The sequence below is a fragment of the Podarcis raffonei genome, chromosome 11 (assembly GCF_027172205.1).
Source record: "Podarcis raffonei isolate rPodRaf1 chromosome 11, rPodRaf1.pri, whole genome shotgun sequence".
Taxonomy (NCBI): domain Eukaryota; kingdom Metazoa; phylum Chordata; class Lepidosauria; order Squamata; family Lacertidae; genus Podarcis; species Podarcis raffonei.
In genome coordinates, this window is record NC_070612.1 from 28259748 (window position 1) to 28282687 (window position 22940).

Sequence of the window (22940 nt, forward strand, 5' to 3'; positions counted from 1 at the left end):
TTAAGGGGAAAGTGCATATGTTTGCTTATATTTTGTTCCTTTAAATACATACATACATACATACATACATACATACATACTGCTTCTCATGGGGTGTGGGAAACACTAAATGCATGTCCCTAATCTCAGGGAAACTTATTGGTTCCCCTTTGCCTGTGTTTGAAATTTCACCAGTTGTCACCCACAGACTTTGAAGTCTACACTGCAGTCATAAGGGCTAGAAAATCTTGAGGTTACTGTGGCAAAAGAAATGCCTTTTGTGTGCCTTCATTGTGAACACTTAAGAGTGTTAATGCGCATAGGAGTAGTCACAGTTTTATGTGATTTCCACTCTTGTGTCCTGGGGAGAGAGAGAAAACAAATTATCGGGATGAGGGCATTTATCACAGTGATAGGCCACAGGTTTCAGGTCCTTCAGCATCTCCAAGTAGACTGGGTTGGAGGAGACCCCTCCCTACTCCATCTCTGATCCCATGTTTTGGACTACAGTTTCCACCATCCTTGATCACTGGCCATGTTGGCTGGGACTGATGGCAGTTTGGTTGAACAGCATGAGGAGGGCACCACGTTGGCTATCATTGAGAATGGCTGCCTATCACAGTGAAAAGAATTGCTAGTATCAGGCAGTTCCTGAAATCTTTTATTGTTCTTAGCAAAACATTTGGTGCTCATTCTGCTCTGTGGAAATGTAAGTGCGAACTGTTGTCAGCTATAAAACCTTTAAAAGGAAACCGTGCAAAGAATAATAGAGAATAATTCAATTTATGTTGGATAAACTATTCAACACATTGTTAATCCTAGGTTTTCATGATTTCATGCAGTTGCTGCCATTTCTGAATTAGCTGTTACTGAATGTCTCCCATAGACTCTAGATTGTTGATGAAATTGATAACTGGGGAAAGTTGTCTCACATCTCCAATTAAATGCCTTTTATCATTTTCAGATAGAAAAACAACTTTCTTTGTGGAATGACTGCCCCTAGTATTCATGAAATGTAATAAATCTAGACAACACTGGGATTTTATTCAGGACAGGATTTTGCCTGAAAGGGAAAGTATACTCCTTTATTCTCCATGGATTATGACACTCATAAAAAGGACATTTTGGAAAATAAGAAGCTCTGCCGTGGATTATAAACTGGTTGAAACAGCCAAGCTAATTAGCTAGCTTTCACCACAACATAAGGCTAACAGATGATATATTGAAAGTTCCATTGAACTGATTGGGACTTGCTTCTAAATAAGCATGCATGCAGTTGCACTGATAATAAGGATGACAATAATAATTTCCCTATTGATACTGATCATCACTGTGCTAATGTTGACTGCATTGATACAAATGCTACTGTTAGTAATGCTGTGTAAGAGGAAACGAGGAATCAATTTGCAGGGAATATAGCATCATGTCATGCCTTAGCTGGATACAATCCAGTCTTCTTTTGAAAAGTCTCGTCTGTGTTTGTAATGCAATAGATGGTATTTGATATAGATTAGGATATAAATCCAGGGGACCACATGGCTGCCCGGATGGTCGTTTCTGTCAACCCTTAGACCAGCCTTCCCTTCCTTGGTTCCCTGTATATAATTTGTACCACAGCTCACAATTAGCCCCACTCAGCATGGTCAAGGCTCAGGGATGATGGGAGTTTAGGACTGAAATATTTAGAGGGCACAAGATTGGGGAAGGCTGTCTTCCCCTAGAGGTTTTAACGCTTTATTTCCTGTTATGGTCCTAATTTGGATCAGAGACCCATTAGCTCCAGAGTTTTGAAATCTCCTCCCCACCACCCATGGTCTCAACCCAGATTCCCCCTGCACTGAAGATTTGTGCTTTAATAAGAACAAAAACCCTGCACTTAAGGGTACAGATAAGGAACTAATATTACCATCTACTTTGAATGAGTGTATGACCCAGTAGGAAATATTTCCTTGTGCTTTGCCTCTGCATGACTCCACCAGCTACAGCCTGTCTGTTGAACCCACTTGCCTGCAGCCAGGCTAGGAATGGTAGATAAGAATGGTGTCTATTCTCATTTTAATGCAAATCTACCTAATTCACATTTCCAGTGCATAAAATGAAACTCAGCTGTCTATGAAATTTGCAATTCAAATTTTGGGATGCAAGTTTTCAACTAAAAATGCATATTAAAATGTGCATACTAGTGAACATAATGCATAAAAATGCATTACGTTGGGGAAAATGGTGTGCAGAAGGTTACAAAAGTTAGTATATTAGGAGACCTTTTGTTTCTTTTCTTTCTTAAAAAAAATTGCATACTTGATACAGAAATAGGGCAAACCAAATTTAACAGGAAAAATGAGATAATGAGAGAAATCAGAGCTGCCAAGATTCCACCATCCCTTAGCCAGATCTGTGTGCTGTCACAGCAAGAATGACCTGAGTAGAAATGATGGCTTTAGCATACGCTGCTAGACGCATAACTGGAAAATGCAGGGGGATCAATTTTTTCCTTGGCACCACCTGAGGATTTCATCTCACATGATTGTGGCATAGGGGTAGGGAATATTGCGTGTGCATTCTGCTCCTGGGGCTCAATGCGGTGCTGGCAGTTCCGTGCATCCAGCCTCTGCATGGTTTTGGCTTGTGCACCCTGTTTTTTCCACACTAGATGGGAGCTGAACCATATCTGGAAGCTTTGAACTTTGTTATCCTTGTGCTGCTCATAATAGATGATTCATGCTTTTATTACTTTTCCTTTCGGCATTCCGATGACATCCACACCTTGCAAAGTCAGTATGAACCTTGCTTTTTCCTGTGAACAATTTCTCTGCAGAAACTGTTCAGGTTATTCTTCTTATACCAAACCAAGTTCAGTAGCTGTGTGTTTCTCTTCCAAACTAACAACTTATTCCAATCCATGTTGAAAATATTAATTGCTTTGCTTCCTGAGCAAGAGTTAAACTCTTCACCTCCTTTTTATAGCACGGGCAGTGTTATAACTATTATAACAGTTCCTTCCTTCCGGTGTGTTATTGAAATGGGGCATGCTGAGAGAATTTGCTGTTTTGGCAGCTGATACGTTATCTCCCAGCTTTTGCTATTTACAGAGGGTGTGTTTGCACCACATGCCCATCAGTCTGCCTGACGATAACACTGCTTGTCCTTTAATTTCTGCCAGAAGTCAAGTTGTGAACTGAATTAGCTCTTTGCTTACTCTCTTTGAGTGTACCAGAGGTTGGGACATTTAATTCCCTTTTAGAATTAAGAAAAAACACCAATCATCTCCCTAATGAAGCTTCACTTTCCGTCATCTGTTATAAAATTAACTGGTGCCTATATTAAACCAACCTTTTTTGGTTTCTCTCTACATAGGCTAAGAACATCCATCCACCAAGTCATATAAGATCAGCCTTCCCCAACGTTGCACTCTCCAGATTTTATTGGTCTACAGCTTCCATCAGCCCCAGCCACCATCGCCAATGTTCAGAAATAATAAGAGTTGTAGTTTGACAACATATAGAGGGCCACAGATTAGGGAAAACTGATGTAGAGCATGCCGCCTTTTTAGTATTTGGTGGTGGATGGTACACACAATTTTACTAGATCCTTGTGGCAAACCTCTGAATGATTTGTTGTGATGAAATCCCCTTGCATGGTTTCTGCTTAAAGAGCAACTACAGCTTACTTACTTAAATTACACTTCTCCCCTCTCTTGCTCAAGGAGTTCAGAGTGGTCTCAGGTGGTCTCCAATTCAGGTAATTTACAGGGCCTAAACATACTTAGTAACTTCAGTGGCAGAAATGCATCTTCTGCCTTCTGGTTTGCTCAAGTGCACCAGGCTTTATTCTGTAGTGCAGACAAAATTAACTATTCCCTCTACGTCCATTGTTATGTTATGTGCTACTCTACCACACGAAGCTGTCCAGATGATAAGATAAAACTTTCAAGGTCCTTCTATAACAATGGTTCCCAAATGTTTCCCCCCATGGACCACTTGGAAATTATTGATGATCCACTTAATGATTTTCCTGCCTCTTGTAGCAATTGCAATGCACTGGATGCTGTATGATTTTTGATTGCTTCTTTTATTTCTTATATTTTTATTGTGTTGCAATTTGTATTCTCAGACATGCCATGAACTACCTGAATGATGGTTATGGACCACTGTTGGTTCATGGACCACAGTTTGAGAACCTGCATCCTATAGGTTGTCCCACCCAGTGGCGTAGCGTGGGTTGTCAGCACCCGGGGCAAGGCAAGTAATTTGCGCCCCCTAACCCGTGGATTTTAGCACTCGAGTGCGAGCGCGCCCCCCCGATGTTGCGCCCGGTGCGGCTGGCCCCCCCTGCACCCCCCACGCTATGCCACTGGTCCCACCTTCAAAGGTCAGATCAATGGTGGCGAAAGGGGACTCTTCAGCTCTAGCCACCCAGTCTGTGGAATGCTTTCCCCAGGGAGGCTTCCCTGGCACAAACTCTCATCCTTCCAGTGCCAGAGGAAGATATTTTCATTCACCCCAGCTTCTGCACTATTAGATCAAGTTTATTTTCTCTGGTGCTCTCTGTTGATTTTTATTTTTTTACAGTTTCTATTTTTGTCTTTAAATATTGATCGTAAGCCACCCTAGAATTTGTCAAGCCTAAATAAAATACTCTGTTAAAGCCACAGAAAAACCTTCTGATTGAACTGTGCCTTTGTGTTCATAGACGAGGCAATTCAGTCTTTTTATTTTCGTTCAATCTTCCTTAACCTGGACAGCTACCACTGGCGTGTAATTTCCAAGGAGGAGTTTGAATGGATGGGTGTGCTTGGGAGTTTCTGTGAAACTTGTAAAGCTTTTGACAAACAACTGGTAAATCGGATGGTGTGGAACTGATACTGTAAGTACAGGCGCTGCCTCAGGAGATTAATAACCCTGCTGAGGTTAAAAACTGGGAAAGCCTCCAGCAGACTGCATTTGACAAGCCCATGTTAAAACTATTAGATTTTGATTTAGATCTTTGCTTAAAAACTTGGATTGTTCAGAAAAACCATGGGGGTATAGTTAAAACATTTTTTTCTCCCTTCAGGGCTAACATTCTCTCCCCCCCCCACCCTTCTTCTTTTCTCTCTTTTAGGTATGTGATGTCAAACCAGTAGGCTGTTCTCTGGAGCCTCCCACACACTATTGTAACGTCATGTGCCAGTATGAATATTATTAACACAGACACACATACTTCAGTGCTCTGCAACGGAAGAGGAGGAAAGAGAAACTAAACCTTCAGAATCAATGAATGGACTGCCTGCAAAATGTTGCTTATCTAACTTCTGCTGAGAATACCTCCCATTTCTGCTACTGGAGAAGAGCTGAGCGGAAACAGGATCATACCCACCCCCCATTAATTTCCATTCATATATACTTATCCCTTTTTATCTTGAATTTCAGGCTCTGAACTGCTTTGGCTGCAAGCACTTGGACAGCAATATGTGTCATGTCATTGTCACTTGCCGCTCAATGCTGTGGACGCTCCTGAGTATTGTTGTGGCATTTGCAGAGCTCATAGCCTTCATGAGTGCTGATTGGCTGATTGGCAAGGCAAAACCTGGGAATTCTGAGGGCATGGACAATGGGATGGGAGGATCGCTGGAGCCGTTTCGTCCAACCTTAGGGATCTACGGACGTTGCATCAGACTCTCACACATGAAATCATCGATGCCCGACACGCTTTGTGGCCCTTATGCTGAAAACTTCAATGAGATTGCCAGTGGATTCTGGCAGGCGACAGCTATTTTCCTTGCTGCTGGGATCATGATACTCAGTGCTGTCGCATTTGTATCTGTTTTCACCATGTGTGTACAGAGCATTATGAAGAAAAGTATTTTTAATGTCTGTGGGCTGCTACAAGGGATTGCAGGTAAGTGTATGAAAAGGCAAAAAGTGAAACATATTGGATATGTTTGTGGTATGTGGATAAGGATGCATTCTCAACAAGATTTTCTTTCTGCTAAATGTAAAGACCTGTTCAAGTAGTTTAAGTCTCCAGAAGACTGCATTTAACAAGCCCATGTTATAATTCAGGAATATGGTCAGAGTAAAACTTAAGACACTAGCTAAAGTTTCCTTTATAGCTAGCAGGTGTTCTGGATATTTCTCAGAAGAATGACTATGTTGCAGTTTACTTTAAAGTACCAATATCTTTTCTGCACTGTGAGAAGCTGTTTAGATACCCTCAGACCCTCCTCCTTAACGTGACACATACTTTGAATCAGCAAATATGATTTGTCATAATAATAATAATATGTTTCATACTTCACCTATCTGACTGGGTTGCCCCAGCCACTCTGGGCAGCTTCCAACAAGAATACAGAGGGAAATATAAAAAAAAATCACATCAAGCATTAAAAGCTTCCTGAAACAGGGCTGCCTTCAGATGTCTACAAAAAGTTATATAGTTGTTTAACTCTTTGACATTTGATGGTAGGTTGTTCAACAGGGTGAGTGTGACTGCCGAAAATGCCTTCTGCCTGGTTGTACATTGAGGGAACCACCAGAAGGCCCTTAGAGGTGGCCCTCAGTGTCTGGGCTGAACGATGGGGTGGAGACGCTCCTTCAGTTATACAGGGCTGAAGCTGAAGTTATACTACTCATAGTTCTAGAAACCACCATTTCATCTTTGATTCCAGTCCTTAGCTGTGTGACTAGCACAAAATGGCAAACTGATTTGTCTCAAACCAGGAAGCAAGGAAAGGAATCATAAGGTGTGAGGGGAGGGAGGGTACGGGGAAGGTTGTTATTTTCTATTTATTGCATTTATAAACACTACCTTTTCTTTGAAGAGCTCTTAATTAGATTATGTATGAACCAGCAATTCATATCTTTCCTCACCACCATCCTTTTTCTCTTAAGATAATCCTAAACAAACCAGAGAAGAAAATGGTGGGTCAGCCACAAACCATTATAAATCAGAGAATGAACCACTTCTGTATCTGAACCCTTTTGGTTGTACTTTCGTTCTGAAACAACAAACAAACAAAACTACAACTAATGTGAATATCATCCATAGATGGAAAGCAACCAATTTTTAAAAATTTAGTTCCTTGTAAATTATGTTGTGGCTACAGAATTAGTAATCTCGAGATGACTCTTTACTGAGTTCACTGATGCTTTGTCATGGCAGTGCTTTTGCACCTGGAATGTTGACAGTGTTCTGCTGATGACGTGTGACAGTCACGATGCACAAGTTTCTTAATTCTTGCTCTTGCAAAGTGCTTAAGCAAATGGTTCAAATAGTCTGCCAGCTTGGCTGTAAACAGATAGGACTATTAAAATATTCCCTCAGAGCTGGATTGAAGCCTAGCTTAAATACATCCATGAAGTTTTATTTTTCAGAGTTGTTTCTGTCAAGTGCAAATATTTTGCAGAAGTAGACCTGGTTTTGCTTGGTTTTTTTTATGTGTACTTGGGACACAGATGGTACTCTTTTTCTTATCACCTTACATTTCCAACAGCTGTCAAAGCACAAGCACTTTAAATCATTTAGAATATTCTTGATTAACAGGGCAAACTTATACATATTTACTCAGAAATCCAATGCTGTATGCAGAGTTCTCACACATCAAGACTTCACTTTCCTCTTTGCACCCAATGCACCCCCAAAATCTGCTCCAGAAGGCCCCCTAAACCTCTGGAACAGATTTTGAGAGTGAGTAACGGGGAAGAGGAAAGAAGGGACAATTCCTTTGCACAGGGGGTATGGTGGTGTGGGATATAGCATAGCTCAATATCCAAACAAAAACAAAAACCAAAGTGCTGGACCAACAAGCACAAAAAACCCCTCTGCAGTGCCACAAATCCAACTTAACAGTGTAATGTTGGAAAATGTCGATGACTTTTCCTACCTGGGCAGTTATCTTTCCACAAGGGCCAACATTGATGCCGAAATCCAGCATCGCCTGAGCTCTGCGAGCACAGCTTTCTCCCGATTGTAGTGCCAAGTGTTTGAAGACTGGGACATTCACAGGGAAACCCAAATGTTCGTTTACAACCAACTTTACTGTACTCTTGCAAAACAAAGACCACTTATAAACACCATATCCAACTCCTCAAAAGATTCCATCAACGAATTACACATCACTTGGGAAGACAGACAAACTAATGTGAGTGTACTGGAAGAAGAAAAGATCACCTGTGTCAAAGCAATGATTCTTCAACATCAACTTCATTGGACTGGTCATGTTGTTCGGGTGTCTGATTATTGTCTTCCAAAGCAACTACTCTATTCCCAACTTAAGAATGGAAGGTGAAATACTGGTTGACAATAAAAGAGGTTTAAAGGTGTTCTCAAGGCAAATCTTTAAAAATGTAGTATGAACACTGACAACTGGGAAACACTGGCCTGCAGGCGCTCCAATTGGAGAACAGCCTTTACCAAAGGTGTCATGGGTTTTGAAGACAAAAGGGAGAAACGAGCTAAGAGGAAGGCACGCTTGGCAAACCCTCACTGTGATCAGCTCCTGCCCGGAAACCTATGTCCCCACTGTGGAAGGATGTGTGCATGCAAAATTGGCCTCTGCAGTCACTTAAGGCTCACTGTTAAGACTGTTTTCATGGAAGACAATCTTACTCAGCTACAAGTGATCGCCAAAGAAGAAGAAGATTAAGTCCAGTGATAATTACCTAGTAAGGATTACTGCCCAGGTTATCTTTAAAATCTCAAAGAAATTACGATGATTAATATTTAATCTTTTTCCTGGAATTTGTGGGAAGAAGAAAACTCTACACAAGTTGTTGAATTTCTGACCAGTTTTGTGGGCTGTGACTTAAATGGTGCGTAAAATGAAGATTACAGAATGTCCTTCTACGGATTTAGTCCAAGACCTTCATCTGCATGAGCATGTAGGGCTGCCAAGTCACAGTGAGCCCACACACATCTTAGGCCAAGGAGCTTTTTAGTCTGTCTGCAAATAATCTGTCTTCTGATTAAAAGGTTCCTTTTGGGATTCCTGTTATCCTCCAGTGCTCACAGTTCCTTTCTGTTCTTAAAGTGGGGAAGCAGCAATCTTCATTTTGTAAACATTTAGAAGCCATACTGTTAAGGAAAGAATAAGTCATCAGCTTCAAAGGGCCATAGACCAACACAACCATATCATTAGATCAGTAACTGCTGCTTGACAAACAAAAGGGGCTGGACAGGCGGTCATTTGTGCATCTTTTGCGAGTGCTGGAGCTATTTTTAAAAGGCTGTGAATTACTTGAAAAACCTGAGTTTGAGCAATTTTGTTCCTAAAATACTAACAGGGAATTAATTTTAAGTGGATTGATTGTAATAATAGCTTCCTCTTTTCTGCCTGTAAATATCAGTAGTCTGTAGTATCCCGTTGGGTGTTTAGGGACTGGGATTCAGAGGCACACTAAATGCATTTGCCCACATTCATCCCTTGCTACCCTTGGCTCTCTTTTTCCTGCCTCCATTTCTCTCTATATTATATTAGACTGTAAGTTCCTTGGGGGCACAAAGCTTAATATTTTTTGCCTATAAAACTCTGGAAGGTGCTACATATATTGAAAGAACTAAATACATATTAAATAATAACATGGGGTTGTTGTTGGTTTTTTTTTTAAAAAAGGTTGTTTCCATGCTTATATTAAAACTACTCTCCAAATATTTTCCGAAATATTTCAAGTGCATTTTTTGTGCTAAGTTTCCACTTAGGTTTGTTTTGGGTGGGTTTTTTATTATTATTTTATTTTAGCCATTAGTGCCAGCCCTTCTCCATTTCTGGGAAAATGCTGTTTGGTTTATAGTGGAAATCCTGACACTGTCTCAAGTACATTTGCACTTTGAACAGCATGGTACATGAGTTCCTGTATTCAGATGGCTGCATTCCAGCATGACTGCTGAAAGTTAAAGTTCGGGAAAAGACTTGGTGGGGGCAGGAGGATGGGAGATGAGCCTAAGAGGAAAAGTGTGCTCATGCTAAGTATATGTGCCAATCAGGCACTGAAATATGGTAGAGCCGATTTCAAATAGTACAGGATAGTACATTAACAGTAACTATTTTAATTCCGTTACAGATTGAGGTTTTGCCTAGCAAAGTGGGCAGCTTAGAACCTCCTGTGCCTCTGGGCTTGCTTAGACTCCAGGCTGAGCAGTAGTCTGTGTAGTGTCATTGTATGATATGCACTTCAGTCTCCCTGTGAGATACATAATGAACATGCTTTATATGTAGCAGGAGATGAAGGGCCTGAGCTGATGAAAGCTGGCAGACAGCTCCTGAGAGGAGGCCATAATATTGCTGCTTCTTGTTGTTGCTCAATCAATTCCTCGTCATGCTTCCTCTGTCGCAGGGCTTTCTTCCCAAATTGTTTTTCTAGCCAAGTTGGTGATGCATCAGCCTCCTCCACGTTCTTGGCAAGTCATCTGAAAGAGGAGTCAGATTAGGACTGAGACTCAACGCAATCCTAACAGTTTCCAAAAGAGGCAGGCTAGAAAACTTTTCTAACCAGCCCTACTCAGGCACCTGCGTGGACGGCTTGTCCTAGCTAATACACTGTAGTAGAACAGTAATGGAGGAACACTCAGCAAGACAAATTGGAATGTTTCTTGAGTTTAGTTTTGGAATGGTTTTAGGAAAATGCTGCACAACATAGGATCAGCCAACAGGACTGCAACTAAAATTTACGGGAAAAGTAGCAGCTGCCCTAACCTTTTGGCAACACACTTTGCATGTGATTTTCATTTTTAGTCTGATGGTGATGGTCATGAAGACAATGTACGCCAAAATTTGTGAAGTGTCTTCTCTTCTTTCCTTGTCTTCATCTGTGGGTTAACATTACAATCCTGACTACATTTACTCACAAGAAAATACCATTGATTTCAATAACGTTTAGCTTCAGTTAAACATGCAATCCTATATGCATGTGCCTGGAAATAAGTATCATTGAACTAAATGGGGCATACTTGTGATTTTTCCTAGGATTGCACTATAAATCATCAGTGGATTGCAGTATTAACCTTTTTTAAAATATTTGAATGAGAAAAGAGGATAAAGGTCTTTTCTGTCAAAAATCTGCTAGCAAAAGATAGGAGATAGATGTGAATAAGCTCTTTGCAGCAAAGCATTATTGATATCCTTTTTGATAGACCTGATAACTATTTGAAAATCGCTAGTATACATGCAAAGGAAAGAATAACAGACTAATCATATGATTTTTGTGCTGCCCATGACTCACTGTATGTGGGTGTTTTTCGGGTTGGTGAAACCAAGAACCCAATTTCAGTACAGTTTCTGTAAAGTGCAACTGAATTAGGAAAGAGTCTGGAAAAACCCTGGTGTTGCCAACCAGTCCTTGCGGTTTTTAGTTTCAGATCCTTCCAACACGTTTTGTCATTTTCTTTGGCTAGTTTGTCTTTTATAAGTATTAATTCAGGGAGCTGAACTTATTGGATATTTCCAGTCAGTTGCTGAAATCTAGGGCTGGATCTAGACACATCAAATACTGCATTTTTCGCCCTATAGGGCGCACCGGCCCATAGGACGCACCTCGTTTTTTGGGGGGGAAATGAATAAAAAAAATTATTTCCCCCCCAGCCGTGGGGCTGGGGCGGGGGAATCCTGAGCTTCCCCTGACCCCAGCCCCCAGAACAGGCTGCTATCTGCAAGCCTGGCGGCAACTCCCACCGGGCTCGCAAGGCTTGTGGACATCTGCGCAAAGCACGGGGCACCCTCCGGAGGGCGCCCCGTGCTTCGGGCTGCAGGCTGCTGCCCGCAAGCCTTGTGAGCCTGCGGGAACTCCCGCTGGGCTCGCAAGGCTTGTGGATAGCTTCCTGAAGCCTGGAGAGCGAGAGGGGTCGGTGCGCACCTACGCCTCTCGCTCTCCAGGCTTCAGCAAAAGCCTGCATTCGCCCCATACACACATTTCCCCTTCATTTTTGGAGGGGGAAAAGTGCGTCCTATAGGGCGAAAAATACGGTAAGTGTTTCAGTTTAAAGCATTGTCAATTTAAACAGGAAAAACAGGTAGAAAATAATAGGGCTCCACATTGCCATCTGGTGGCACAATGTTATATCGCATATACAACACATATAAATTGAAACAAAAAATTTTTTTTCCTTCCAGTAGCACCTTAAAGACCAACTAAGTTAGTTCTTGGTATGAGCTTTCGTGTGCATGCACACTTCTTCAGATACACTTCAGATACACTTCAGATACACAGATACATATAAATTGCTTTTTCTTTACCAATCTAGCTGAATCCTAGGATTGGCTTGACTAAGTTACTGCATTTAAATAGCTACCTATATCAAGTTTGCATTTTTAGGAATGGGTGTGTCACATGTATAGTAGGGTTCAAATACAGTATCTTGTCTATGACATTGAATGGATTCCCTTGGAAAATGGTGGACTCTCCTTCATTGGAGGTTTTTAGGCAGAAATTGGATGGCCATCTGTTATGGATGCTTTAATTGGAGTCCCACATTGCAGCTAAAAAAAGGTAAAGGACCCCTGACAGTTAAGTCCAGTTGCGAACGGCTCTGGGGTTGCGGCGTTCATCTCGCTTTACTGGCTCAGGGGGCCAACGTTTGTCCACAGACAGTTTTTCCGGGTCATGTGGCCAGCATGACTAAGCCGCTTCTGGTGAAACCAGAGCAGTGCACGGAAACGCCATTTACCTTCCCACCAGAGCAGTACCTATTTATCTACTTGCACTTTGACGTGATTTCGAACTGCTAGGCATTGCAGGGGATTGGACTAAATGACCTTCCAGTTCTACTATTAAATGACAAGAAAACAGACAAAATACTTTCTGAGCTGTTTTCTGTGTTTCCCCTTCATTTTAATAATGCAGCATGGTCCTTGCTTGTCTACAGCACTGACGTTCCATTGATCCCATTTGGCCAATTTCTGCCTTCTTCAGAGGCATTTTTGAGAGGCAAACACCCCTTTGTTTCAGTAGGAAATGCAAGGGGGTCATTTCTGGATTTGCAGACAGCATTCAGCTTTGCCAGTATACTCTGCTGTTTAATGTGGCAGAACAACAACTGCACAAGAGACTGTCAGAACTAAATATCATGCTTCTGGCTTATCCAAACAAACAGCTGGATAACCATGCTCTCTGAAGGAGTTGTTTCCAAGATCAGACCAGGGGGATCTGCTTTATGTTATTCCAAAGCTGCCACTGCTGCTGGTCTGGCATTGCTCAGATCCAGTGCAAGGCAGTCAGAGTGATGTGTGACGCTGATGAATTTTTGTACTGAACTTTGAGTTCTTGGCTTTCAACAATGATGTTGTTCCTCATGTTCAGCGGCTATTAGCCCTGATAGCTAAGTGAAACTTCAGTGTTTAGAGGCAGTGCATATCTGAACACCAGATGTTAGGGCCAAACAATTGAAGAGGATTGTTGCCTTCAAGCCCTGTATATAAGGTTTCCTTAGACGTATCCAATTAACCACAGTTCTTGTTACATTCCTGGAGCTCCAAATAAAACCTTTGAAACCAAAATAAAAAGGCACATGACAATTAGCTACTTAAGCTAGAACTTAGCTCTTGCTACTGAACTCCCCTTTCTTCAAAATTATATTGACAACTTATTTTTATTAATTTGTGTCTAGAGCACAATATACTTCTCTTTTTCCTTTCTGTTTTTGGAGAGATGGATTGTGTCTCTCTGCGTTAACTTTTTTTTAAGCTAATCCTTTTTTAGCTAATCACTTGGAAAGTGGAGGTGCCCCTCCAGATGTACCTCCACAAAACTTAAATTGAACATCCTCTCCAAAGCTGCCTCCAGTCTCTGAGAGTCCAATTAAAGGCACCAAATTAATTAGCTACTCAATTTCTCCCCTACATTTGCACTGTACAAGACTTACACAGGGATCATTAAATAGTAAGTAGGGGGTATCTCAATACTTAAGGATTGAAGGATTTGTAATTTCATGTTCTTCAATTAAATTACAGAGGCATACTAATTGAGTGGCAGATATAAAGGTGGAGAACGGAAAAAACTGGCTTCTTAAAATTTGTCTTTAGTGAATTCTTTGATTTACGGATAGAATGGATGCCTGGACACACCTGTTTGATAAGTCTGTGCTAATAAGTTAATGCAACACACAGTAGTATCTTGTGGTATTTGCTAGCAAACATTTAAGCGTTTAAATCTTATTTACTCAGTTTTCTGATAAATGCATATAATGCAGAATGCAGAATGACAGAAGCCAATTTTTAAAAAGGAATCTGACTATGAGCACATAGCCTACATTTTAAGAAGCAATCTGTGCAGTGTTAACTAATTTTAGGTGAAAAATGTGATAAAACGCACAGACGTCCCTCTCCCAAAGCTGTCAGGTCCCTGGTAAACAGCAAGCCAGGATATAGCTATACCACAAGTTTAATCATCATCTCCTTTCCTCAGGGAAGTCAAGTTCTGGGGTCAGAACACCAAGGTATAAGACAGATGTTTGGTGTACCCTCAGAGGTTATGCTCAAGTTTTGTTTTCCTTTAACACCTGTGCATAAAAAGTTTTCTGGTAAGAGAAGGTACACTTAGATTGGAGCAGTTTTAAAGCATCCTAGTTTTGATAGATAAAAGCCATTTCAAATGAAATTTTGGTGCTAAATATTGTAATTTTCAAACTTCTGCTGTGTCAATAAATCTCCTATTCAGAAAAATGATGCTGTATAGCACACTGACAAAGGAACTTCTGATGACATCAGGAAGGGGATTTCTGGTGTTTAGTCTGTCACAGCTGGTGGGCTCAGAAGGATGAAAGCCCAGTTTATCCTGCCCAAGATGAAGCAATACGTTATAGTCTCAGTGACACAGGCATGCTGGCAAGGAACACTACACAATGTTTTTGGCTGTTCCTGACTCAGTATACTCACAGAGAAATCCCTAATGTTAAGACTGGAACATAATTCACATATGGGGTTTTGCAACCAACCAAACGATAAAAGGCTACAGATAATCCAGGTTCTCTCTTTTTGTTTAAGAAATGCTTGTTAAAGGATTTACATACAGGGTCTGATACATTTTGAACCTTCTCATATGTCCAAGTGCAGCTTGATGTAATGTGGGATACTGGGATGTTTCTCTCAGCTGGCTGGCATTCTGTCCCAATAATTAAGAAACAGTAATGTGCTGGAGCATGTACAATCTTAATTGCTATGAATGAGACAGAAACTAGCACTCACAGCTGTTCCTGCCCTCAAGATTTACTAAGAAACAAACCGATACTGGCTGTGATTTATAACTTAGAAAAAACTTCATCCTCGGTGGAGATGGGGAGGAATAATAGGAATATAGTTAATACTGTAAACATTTTTCAGTGTTGTCATTTGATTCATTTTACATGTGACTGTAATTTGTTTTAGCTGTTTTTAATGCTGAATTTAATGTTGCCGTAACCCACCCTAGGATCTGCTGGTGAAGGGCAAGTAATAAATTTAGTAATAATTCTCCATTTGGCCATGTCCTGCTGGGTTTGTATTACTGCATAGCAGCAACTACATTTAGCATGTCAAACTCATACCCACAGTTGCACTATAAAAAGTGCATTGCCTGTCGGTCTCTAAGCCTGCAGGCCAAGTGATTCTGCATTGTAGTTACTGAATCCTTTCCCCTTTTGTCATGATAAACTTCGCTTTTTTGCCAGTTTGGTTTACAGTTATGTGTTTGCACTTTTGTTCTAACTACTCTTTCTTTTTCTTGGTAGGTCTCTTCCTTATCCTAGGCTTGATCTTATACCCTGCTGGCTGGGGTTGTCAGAAGGCAATAGACTATTGCGGACATTATGCTTCAGCTTATAAACTTGGTGACTGTTCGCTGGGCTGGGCTTTCTACACTGCAATTGGTGGCACTGTTCTGACATTCATCTGCGCAGTCTTCTCCGCCCAAGCTGAAATCGCCACCTCCAGTGACAAAGTACAGGAAGAAATTGAAGAAGGGAAAAGTCTTATCTGTCTCCTTTAATGACTCAAGAGAACCTTTACATGTCTCAGCAGAATTGGCTTCTAAGTGGACTTCTAAATGAACTGATGCTAAGACACACACAAAAGCCTTTTGGAGCTCAAGCAGTATAGTGTCACTTAATAGGCATGGAGGAGGACTATCAGCAACATAAGAAGAAAATGTTACTTTGTCAGCATCACAGCACCTGGCTGCAATGGAAGGATGCTACAACATACAGCTGTTGGCTTCAAGTTTGCATGAACAGTGCCTAACGGTTTTGGAAATGCTCAGTTCTCCTTGTATGTTCACCACTATGAAGGATTGCAGAGGAATCCTTGGAAGGATATTGCTGAATACAAGTCAATATGTTTCCACTATGTACAGAAAGATAATGTAACCAGGCTTCAAGTTCAAAGGTTTTAGATGTCACCTTGGTGCCATCCCCACAGCAGTTTCTTCGGGATGCATTTAGAAAAGCTTATCTTGTTGAAATAGCACATGGGGGAAACTTGGGTACAGGAAATATGCAGGGATTCCAAATGAAGCTTGCAAGGAAGGGATTTTCATAGGCTGGGGCTTGTAAGCAATACTTTGCCCAGTAAACATGTGAAATAGGTTGCTGTAGTCAGAACAAGTACAGTATACAGCAGCCACCAGAATGAAAGCTAAATTATTTTGGGCTCATAAGCACAGGTAGTACTAGCAATATGCAATTGATTTAGCTGTCTAAATGTAGATAGGTGAAGCAAGTCTTAGGAAGTAGTAATGGTAGTACTTAGGCCCCAAAGGTATACCTCCTAGTGGAAGGGTAGACCTTAATCCACTTTCAAGGACAGTAGCAGAGTACTGGTGCCCACAGGGTACCTCCAACGGCCTCTTCGCACCATTCCAAGTACAGACTGCCATTGCGTTCATTTTGCCCAAGATTATGTGCCTAAAATAGCCACATCATCACCTAAGGACAGACTCTATTAAGGTCTGATGCTTTTGAAAGATCTTTTTACAGCTATATTGCACGCTGATGATTATAATCAGCTCAATGATTTTCCAGAGGTGATCTTTTTCTGCAAGACAGTGCATACATACACTTCTGTAATTTTTCTACAAGCCTAAGAATTTTTGAAACCCATTAAAACAAAATATAATGGTGCTGTCATAATGACGGGTTAACTGATGGCTAATATTCAGATGTTCATGTATCAGATTAGCCTTATTAACATTGATCTCTCATATTTTGCCTTTTAATAGGAAGAACTTGCAGCAGTTGGAGGCCAAGATGCTAGACTAAAATTTTACATCAAAACCACTAATGATAACCACTTATGTCTACCATAGCTTCTAAAATTAAGAAAATTGAAATTTCCAGTAACAAGGAATGTATTTTAGAGTATCTACCCCTCTAACTCAGGTTTATTGTGCATGGCTGCTTCTTCTTTAACCACTGCTATAGTAAGTACTACAAAAATGAGTAACAACTATGTACATACAAATTTTGTGGGGGTATTACCAACTATGCTGATATGTTCAGTACCAGCAGTGCCAATTAAGACATTATCTTGGACAACAAAAGTTTGCTTTCTTTTGCAGAGCTGCTGCTACTTCTTCCACAATTTCTCCTGTTCAAAAACTTGTGGACATTCCAATTAGCAAGAGCATAAAAGGGTGATGCACTACCCACACACATTATGATTAATACAAACATGCATTAAGACTTTAGAAGTGTGATGGACAACAATAAGTCTTCCTACTATAAAGATAGGGTCTTATAAAACAACCACCAACAACCAGGTTCACCTAACCTGAAAACCCAAACATTGTAAACACTGTCCCATCGTTTACAGAGTGGGAGATTACTTGCAACCCAAGCCAAATGCAGCCTACTTTTGTGTCTCTGCCAGGTGCTTAACAACCCTTGTTCATTTTTGTAGCTTTAAACAGGTAGCACATAAAGAAAGGTTTGCAAGGTCCTAGTAACCAAAACACATAGTTGTGGACTGTGCTTGGCTGCACAGGTCTGAGGAAGACTATCTCATGCTAGAACATGGTGGGCTTCTCCTATTTAAAAGGGCTCCCTCTTAATGCACATGGAGTGTCCATGCTGATGTTCTTTAGTTTGCTCTCCTTTTTGGTACTGCAGCAGCAAAAAACCTCTGGATTGAAATAGTGAGGTTCAATTAGAGCTAACCTTTTTAGCTCTAAAAATAATGCATATTCAATAAGGACACAGGGCTAATGAAATATTTGTTTGGCAGAATCAATTTTATCACAGGTTATGATCTTGGCACATTTCACATGGATAATTTTTATATCTGAAGCTGCCCCCCCCGAATACTGCTGTAATTATTATGGCTGTGATCCAGGTGTGTAGTTACTCCAAGTCAGAATATGCATTCTGTTTCCCCCCTTTAAAAATACAATTGCTCTCACAATTTTTCTTTAATTTCCTTCTCCCCCAAATGGCAGTTTGGCGATAAGAGCCATAAGAGCTGTTAAAAAGAAGAGTGCTGGTTCAATAATTAGTTTCACATCTCTTCCCCATTTATTGTTAAATTGCTCTTGCACTTAACCTCCATACTGATTTTTGAGATACAAACATTTGAAGGTAATTGAGGGATAACACTAAGATTTCTATCTCTTTCTCTAGGGAAACTATCATGGGATTTCAAACTAACAGCTTCCAGCCTAGAATTGAAGTGGTAAAATCAGAAATTAATGTGTCTAAGAGAGTGAGAGTGTGCACGGTTGAAATTAAAGCTTTTATGGAACAGATTAGTAGTATATGGGGCTCTTGAAAAGTGTTTTAAGGAATTCACTGATGTAACAAACCATTATTTACTTGGTCTCTCACATTTCCAACTGCCCTTTTAGTAAGGGTTCCAAATGGGCATGCCAACTGTAGACAATACACTGTAGTGCTGCAGCGTTTAAAGCAAAACTTGTCATCTTAAAAAAGAGAAAGTCCCCCCCACACACGTTGAATTGAACAGCAGTTAAAATAAATTCATAAAAGCTGCAGTTGACAAGAACTTCTTTGCAAATAGGTTTTTACTCCTGTTGGAAAGTAATAGAGAGAATGCTTCTAAGACACTTCCTATGACTCAGGTATGTATCTAAAACCAGCAGCTTTTTTGCTTTGTAAAAATAAATCACATGCACATATGATTGAGCAATGGATCAATCCTATGTGTTTTAGTCAATGACTTAAACAGGTAAAATATTTTAGTCGTGCAATGGCTAATATTTCAGAATCCAGTATGGTAGATACAGCTTTAACCAACACTCAAGTGGCATTTGGTCTAGTTATAAACTCTACATTCTAATGTACATGAACCACAGAATTGCAGACTATAAGTGAAGTTTCTATAATAACATGGACTGGAAGCACAGTAACCTAGAAGTGTGTGCATTATGAAACTTAGGCCCTGGCAAATCTTACCACATAATTGGGAAGTTTAAAATGTATTTAACATCACATCCTACTAAGATGATGCTTTACTGTGCTATTACAGCTAACACCTAGCAAGAACTTGTATTTGTTGCTTACCTATAAAACATGGGTATGAATGGTTCCATGGTCAAAAACAAGCTGAGTCCTGCCCATCATGTATTGTAATGAGCTCTAAAGGGACAAGCATTTTCTCTGCTGGAAAGCTTTCCAGGAAGTCCGATCTCAGTAATACACAGGCACAATTCCTTATGTGAGGCTATATATTACAGTATTGTGGAAAGAGGGAGAGAACTCAAGGAAAATCTAGTTTAAACAAAATTTCCAATGGCATAGTTCAGATTTCAGCCACTGAAATAGTTCAGCCCGTTCTTTTGCAAATAAGCACATCAGTAACCAAACACTGGCATTCCTTACATGGCATAATGCATCTTTCTTATGGTTGAAATATATCCTAGTTTTCATATAAACTTCTATTTCATAAATGCCAAAAAATATTTCATAATTCCAAGAAAACTTACATCATGGTTGGTTTTGTCACTTTTACACCCATTGCTATCAACACAACTTTGTGTTTCCTTGGATAGAAGCATTATTGCCAGTCACAAGGTTTAAATCTTATGTACAAGGAATCTTGAAAGTTTTCCAGATTACATCCTGTGGTTTAAGAAAGATTTTGTGTTTTACCTCTAAACAAATGTCAAGGACCCCTTTTTATAATGTATTTTGCCTTCACAAGATGACATATATGTGAATGCTTCTTAGTGTGTGCTATATTAACTCAAGAAATTGTGTTTTAAACCTGTGTTCTAAACAGCTCAAAATGTGTAAAAAAAAAACTTAACAAATTATTTCTTAAATAGCTGCGGCTGAATCATTTTTGTAAACATTTACTGTATTGTGTTATGTGCCACTGCTTTCCAGAGGGTAAAAATTTAAAGATTCACATGGCGTGAGATGTGCAATAACAATAAGGAAAAAGAGAGGTTGAAAGGGACAAGGGTATTACAAAGGCAAATACAGCTACACTAATTCTATTTCATATTTATCAGATGTCAACCATGTCCTGTAAAATCCCTCATTGGAATGAAGGTGGGGTTAACAATAATTGGAATGATGGATTTCCAGCATCTCCTGAACTCTGGGAAATCCAGGCCTACTTATTTATAGCCTAAATGTGAAGGATTGTTTAGCAATTAGCAAGCTCATCAACATAAAAGGAACAAGAGAGGAATGTTTGAAGCTCTATAGTCAGCTAAACATAGTAAAGGATGTTGTTGAGCTGTATTGCTAATTTAATTTGTCTACAATATAGTAATTTCTTTGCCTAATAAACAGTTATTAACCCTATAAGTTTTCTGAGCAATCATTTCTGATTTTGACAAGCCTGATATTACTAGTTTGGGAGCATACAGTTGTTGTTTTTAAAGTTTGGTTTAATCTGTATTTTTCAGAAATTTAAATTGTATTAATATCAATGTGTTTGCCACCCAGTGCTCATTGGAAGAAGGTGAGGAATATAAATTCAATTACTTTATAATTCCTGAAAGACACACAAGCCAAGTTATCCATGCAACAGGAGAGGAACTACAAGAATGAGAATGACATTGGCTTCTGATTGAATGTGAAAGGAAGAGCAGGTAACTTTGTACCAGTGAATAGTTGTACTGTTGGTTGTAACCATTGAGAACCAAAAGAGAAAGAGAACAAAGGCAATCAATTGGAGGCATTTAACAGTTGTATTTTCTAGTACCAATCTGATAACTAAAAATTGTTGGTGTAATTAGGAAAAATGGGTGAAATTGCAATAAGTGTTTGGACCATGTCTAATTGGTGGAAGCTATCAGTAGCTACTGATACTGATCAGTAGACGCGGGTGGCGCTGTGGGTAAAACCTCAGTGCCTCAGTGCCTAGGACTAGGACTTGCCGATCGTATGGTCGGTGGTTCGAATCCCCGCAGCGGGGAGAGCTCCCGTCTTTCGGTTGCAGCTCCTGCCCACCTAGCAGTTCGAAAGCACCCTTAAGTGCAAGTAGATAAATAGGTACCGCTTTATAGCGGGAAGGTAAACGGCGTTTCTGTGTGCTGCGCTGGTGCTGGCTCGCCAGAGCAGCTTCGTCACGCTGGCCACGTGACCCGGAAGTGTCTCCGGACAGCGCTGGCCCCCGGCCTCTTAAGTGAGATGGGCGCACAACCCTAGAGTCAGACATGACTGGCCCGTACGGGCAGGGGTACCTTTACCTATCAGTAGCTACTAGACTACATCTTCTAGCACAACCTTGGCCAGAAGCTTAGTGAGTTTCAGAGACATACTCTCAAGGAGCCTTTTCAGCCCAGCTCTAAGGAAAACATATCAAAAGCAGCAGTCAACCTATTTTCCCAAAGACCTGTGGACAAAGAACTTGAACAAAACCTTGTGAAATATTCCTAGACATCTCAACAACCATGCATGAGGAAGATTTTAGTGAGGAAAACTCATTTTTAAACCAATGAAGCCAGATGCCCAAAGTATTAAAAAAAACGTTTATTTGAGAGAGGGAGGAAGAAAAATGAAGGCACCAAATCAAACATACTTGAAATGAAAGCAAAAAATTTAGTTTAGTTTAGATGCATGTTAGCTTAGTTCAATTTAGTTTTGATATGGGTTACCTGCTTGAGAAGTCTTGGGTTTAGGAGCATGCACAGAATTCTTTGCAGAGTAGATGGTGAGAGAGTACCTTTGGCCATCTGGCTGGATAGCTCCAAAAGACAAAAACGAGGTGAAGCCTCACATATTTATGGGAGCCTGAGACTAGTACAGGCCAGTCTCTTAGTTGTCACCGTGGCGTTCTTTTGTCCAATCATTATATACACTCCATCTCTGATGTTAGTTGTCTTTGCGGAATGCAGCAGTTATAGCAACAAAGAGCAATAATTGAGTAACTGAACAATGAACACATTTTGCTGCAACCTGTTCTCACAGTGGCCAACCAAATGCCTGCGATTCCCTGTAACTGGTATTTAGAGACATTACAAAACCATCAGGCTTACATAGCTACTGATAGCTCTATCCTCCATGAATTTGTCTAATTCCCTTTTAAAGCCATTCAAGTTGGTAGCCATCTCTATCTCTTTTGGGGAGTCAGTTCCACTAACTCAGCCATCTAAAGGACTACCTCTGTTCTGACTCTCCCACCATTCTGTTTTATTGAATCACCTCAGCTTCTCCACATGATGCATAATTTTATAAACCTCTATATTTTCCCCCTCCCCCAAAGTCCCAAACAATGTAATCTTTCCTTATAGTGGACTTGCTCCAGTCTCCTTGTTCCCTTTGGTTGCCCTCTTCTATACCTGTTCCAGCTCTACAATATTCCATAAATTGTACAGCTTATTCCAGAAGTTTCCCACATATAAAACTTGTGACCCACTTGTAGCTGCTCAGTTATACACTGTGACCTGTTATCGCAGACACCAGAATAACAGAGCATTGTGAATTAATGATGATGTTAGTTCTGTCTTTATAAGGTCTCTATAGTATGCACACAGAGTCTCTCGTCACACAACGTTTAGAAAGACACAATCAGGGCTTTTACATCATTTCCATAGCACCCAACCCTTGTAAAGGCA

The 22940-nt window shown here is 40.4% G+C and overlaps 1 protein-coding gene across 6 annotated transcripts in view; it reads left to right on the top strand.

Annotated features, from left to right (window-relative positions):
• The window catches only part of LHFPL2 (LHFPL tetraspan subfamily member 2), a 121432-nt gene extending 100747 nt beyond the window's left edge, over positions 1-20685 (top strand). For all 6 annotated transcript variants that reach the window (XM_053409160.1, XM_053409159.1, XM_053409158.1 and 3 more), the window contains 2 exons: positions 5080-5856; positions 15652-20685. In XM_053409160.1, the coding sequence (XP_053265135.1) occupies positions 5427-5856; positions 15652-15908 (687 nt within the window). In that variant the 5' untranslated portion in view covers positions 5080-5426 and the 3' untranslated portion in view covers positions 15909-20685. The remainder of the gene's footprint in view (positions 1-5079; positions 5857-15651) is intronic.
• The last annotated feature ends 2255 nt before the right edge of the window (positions 20686-22940 follow it).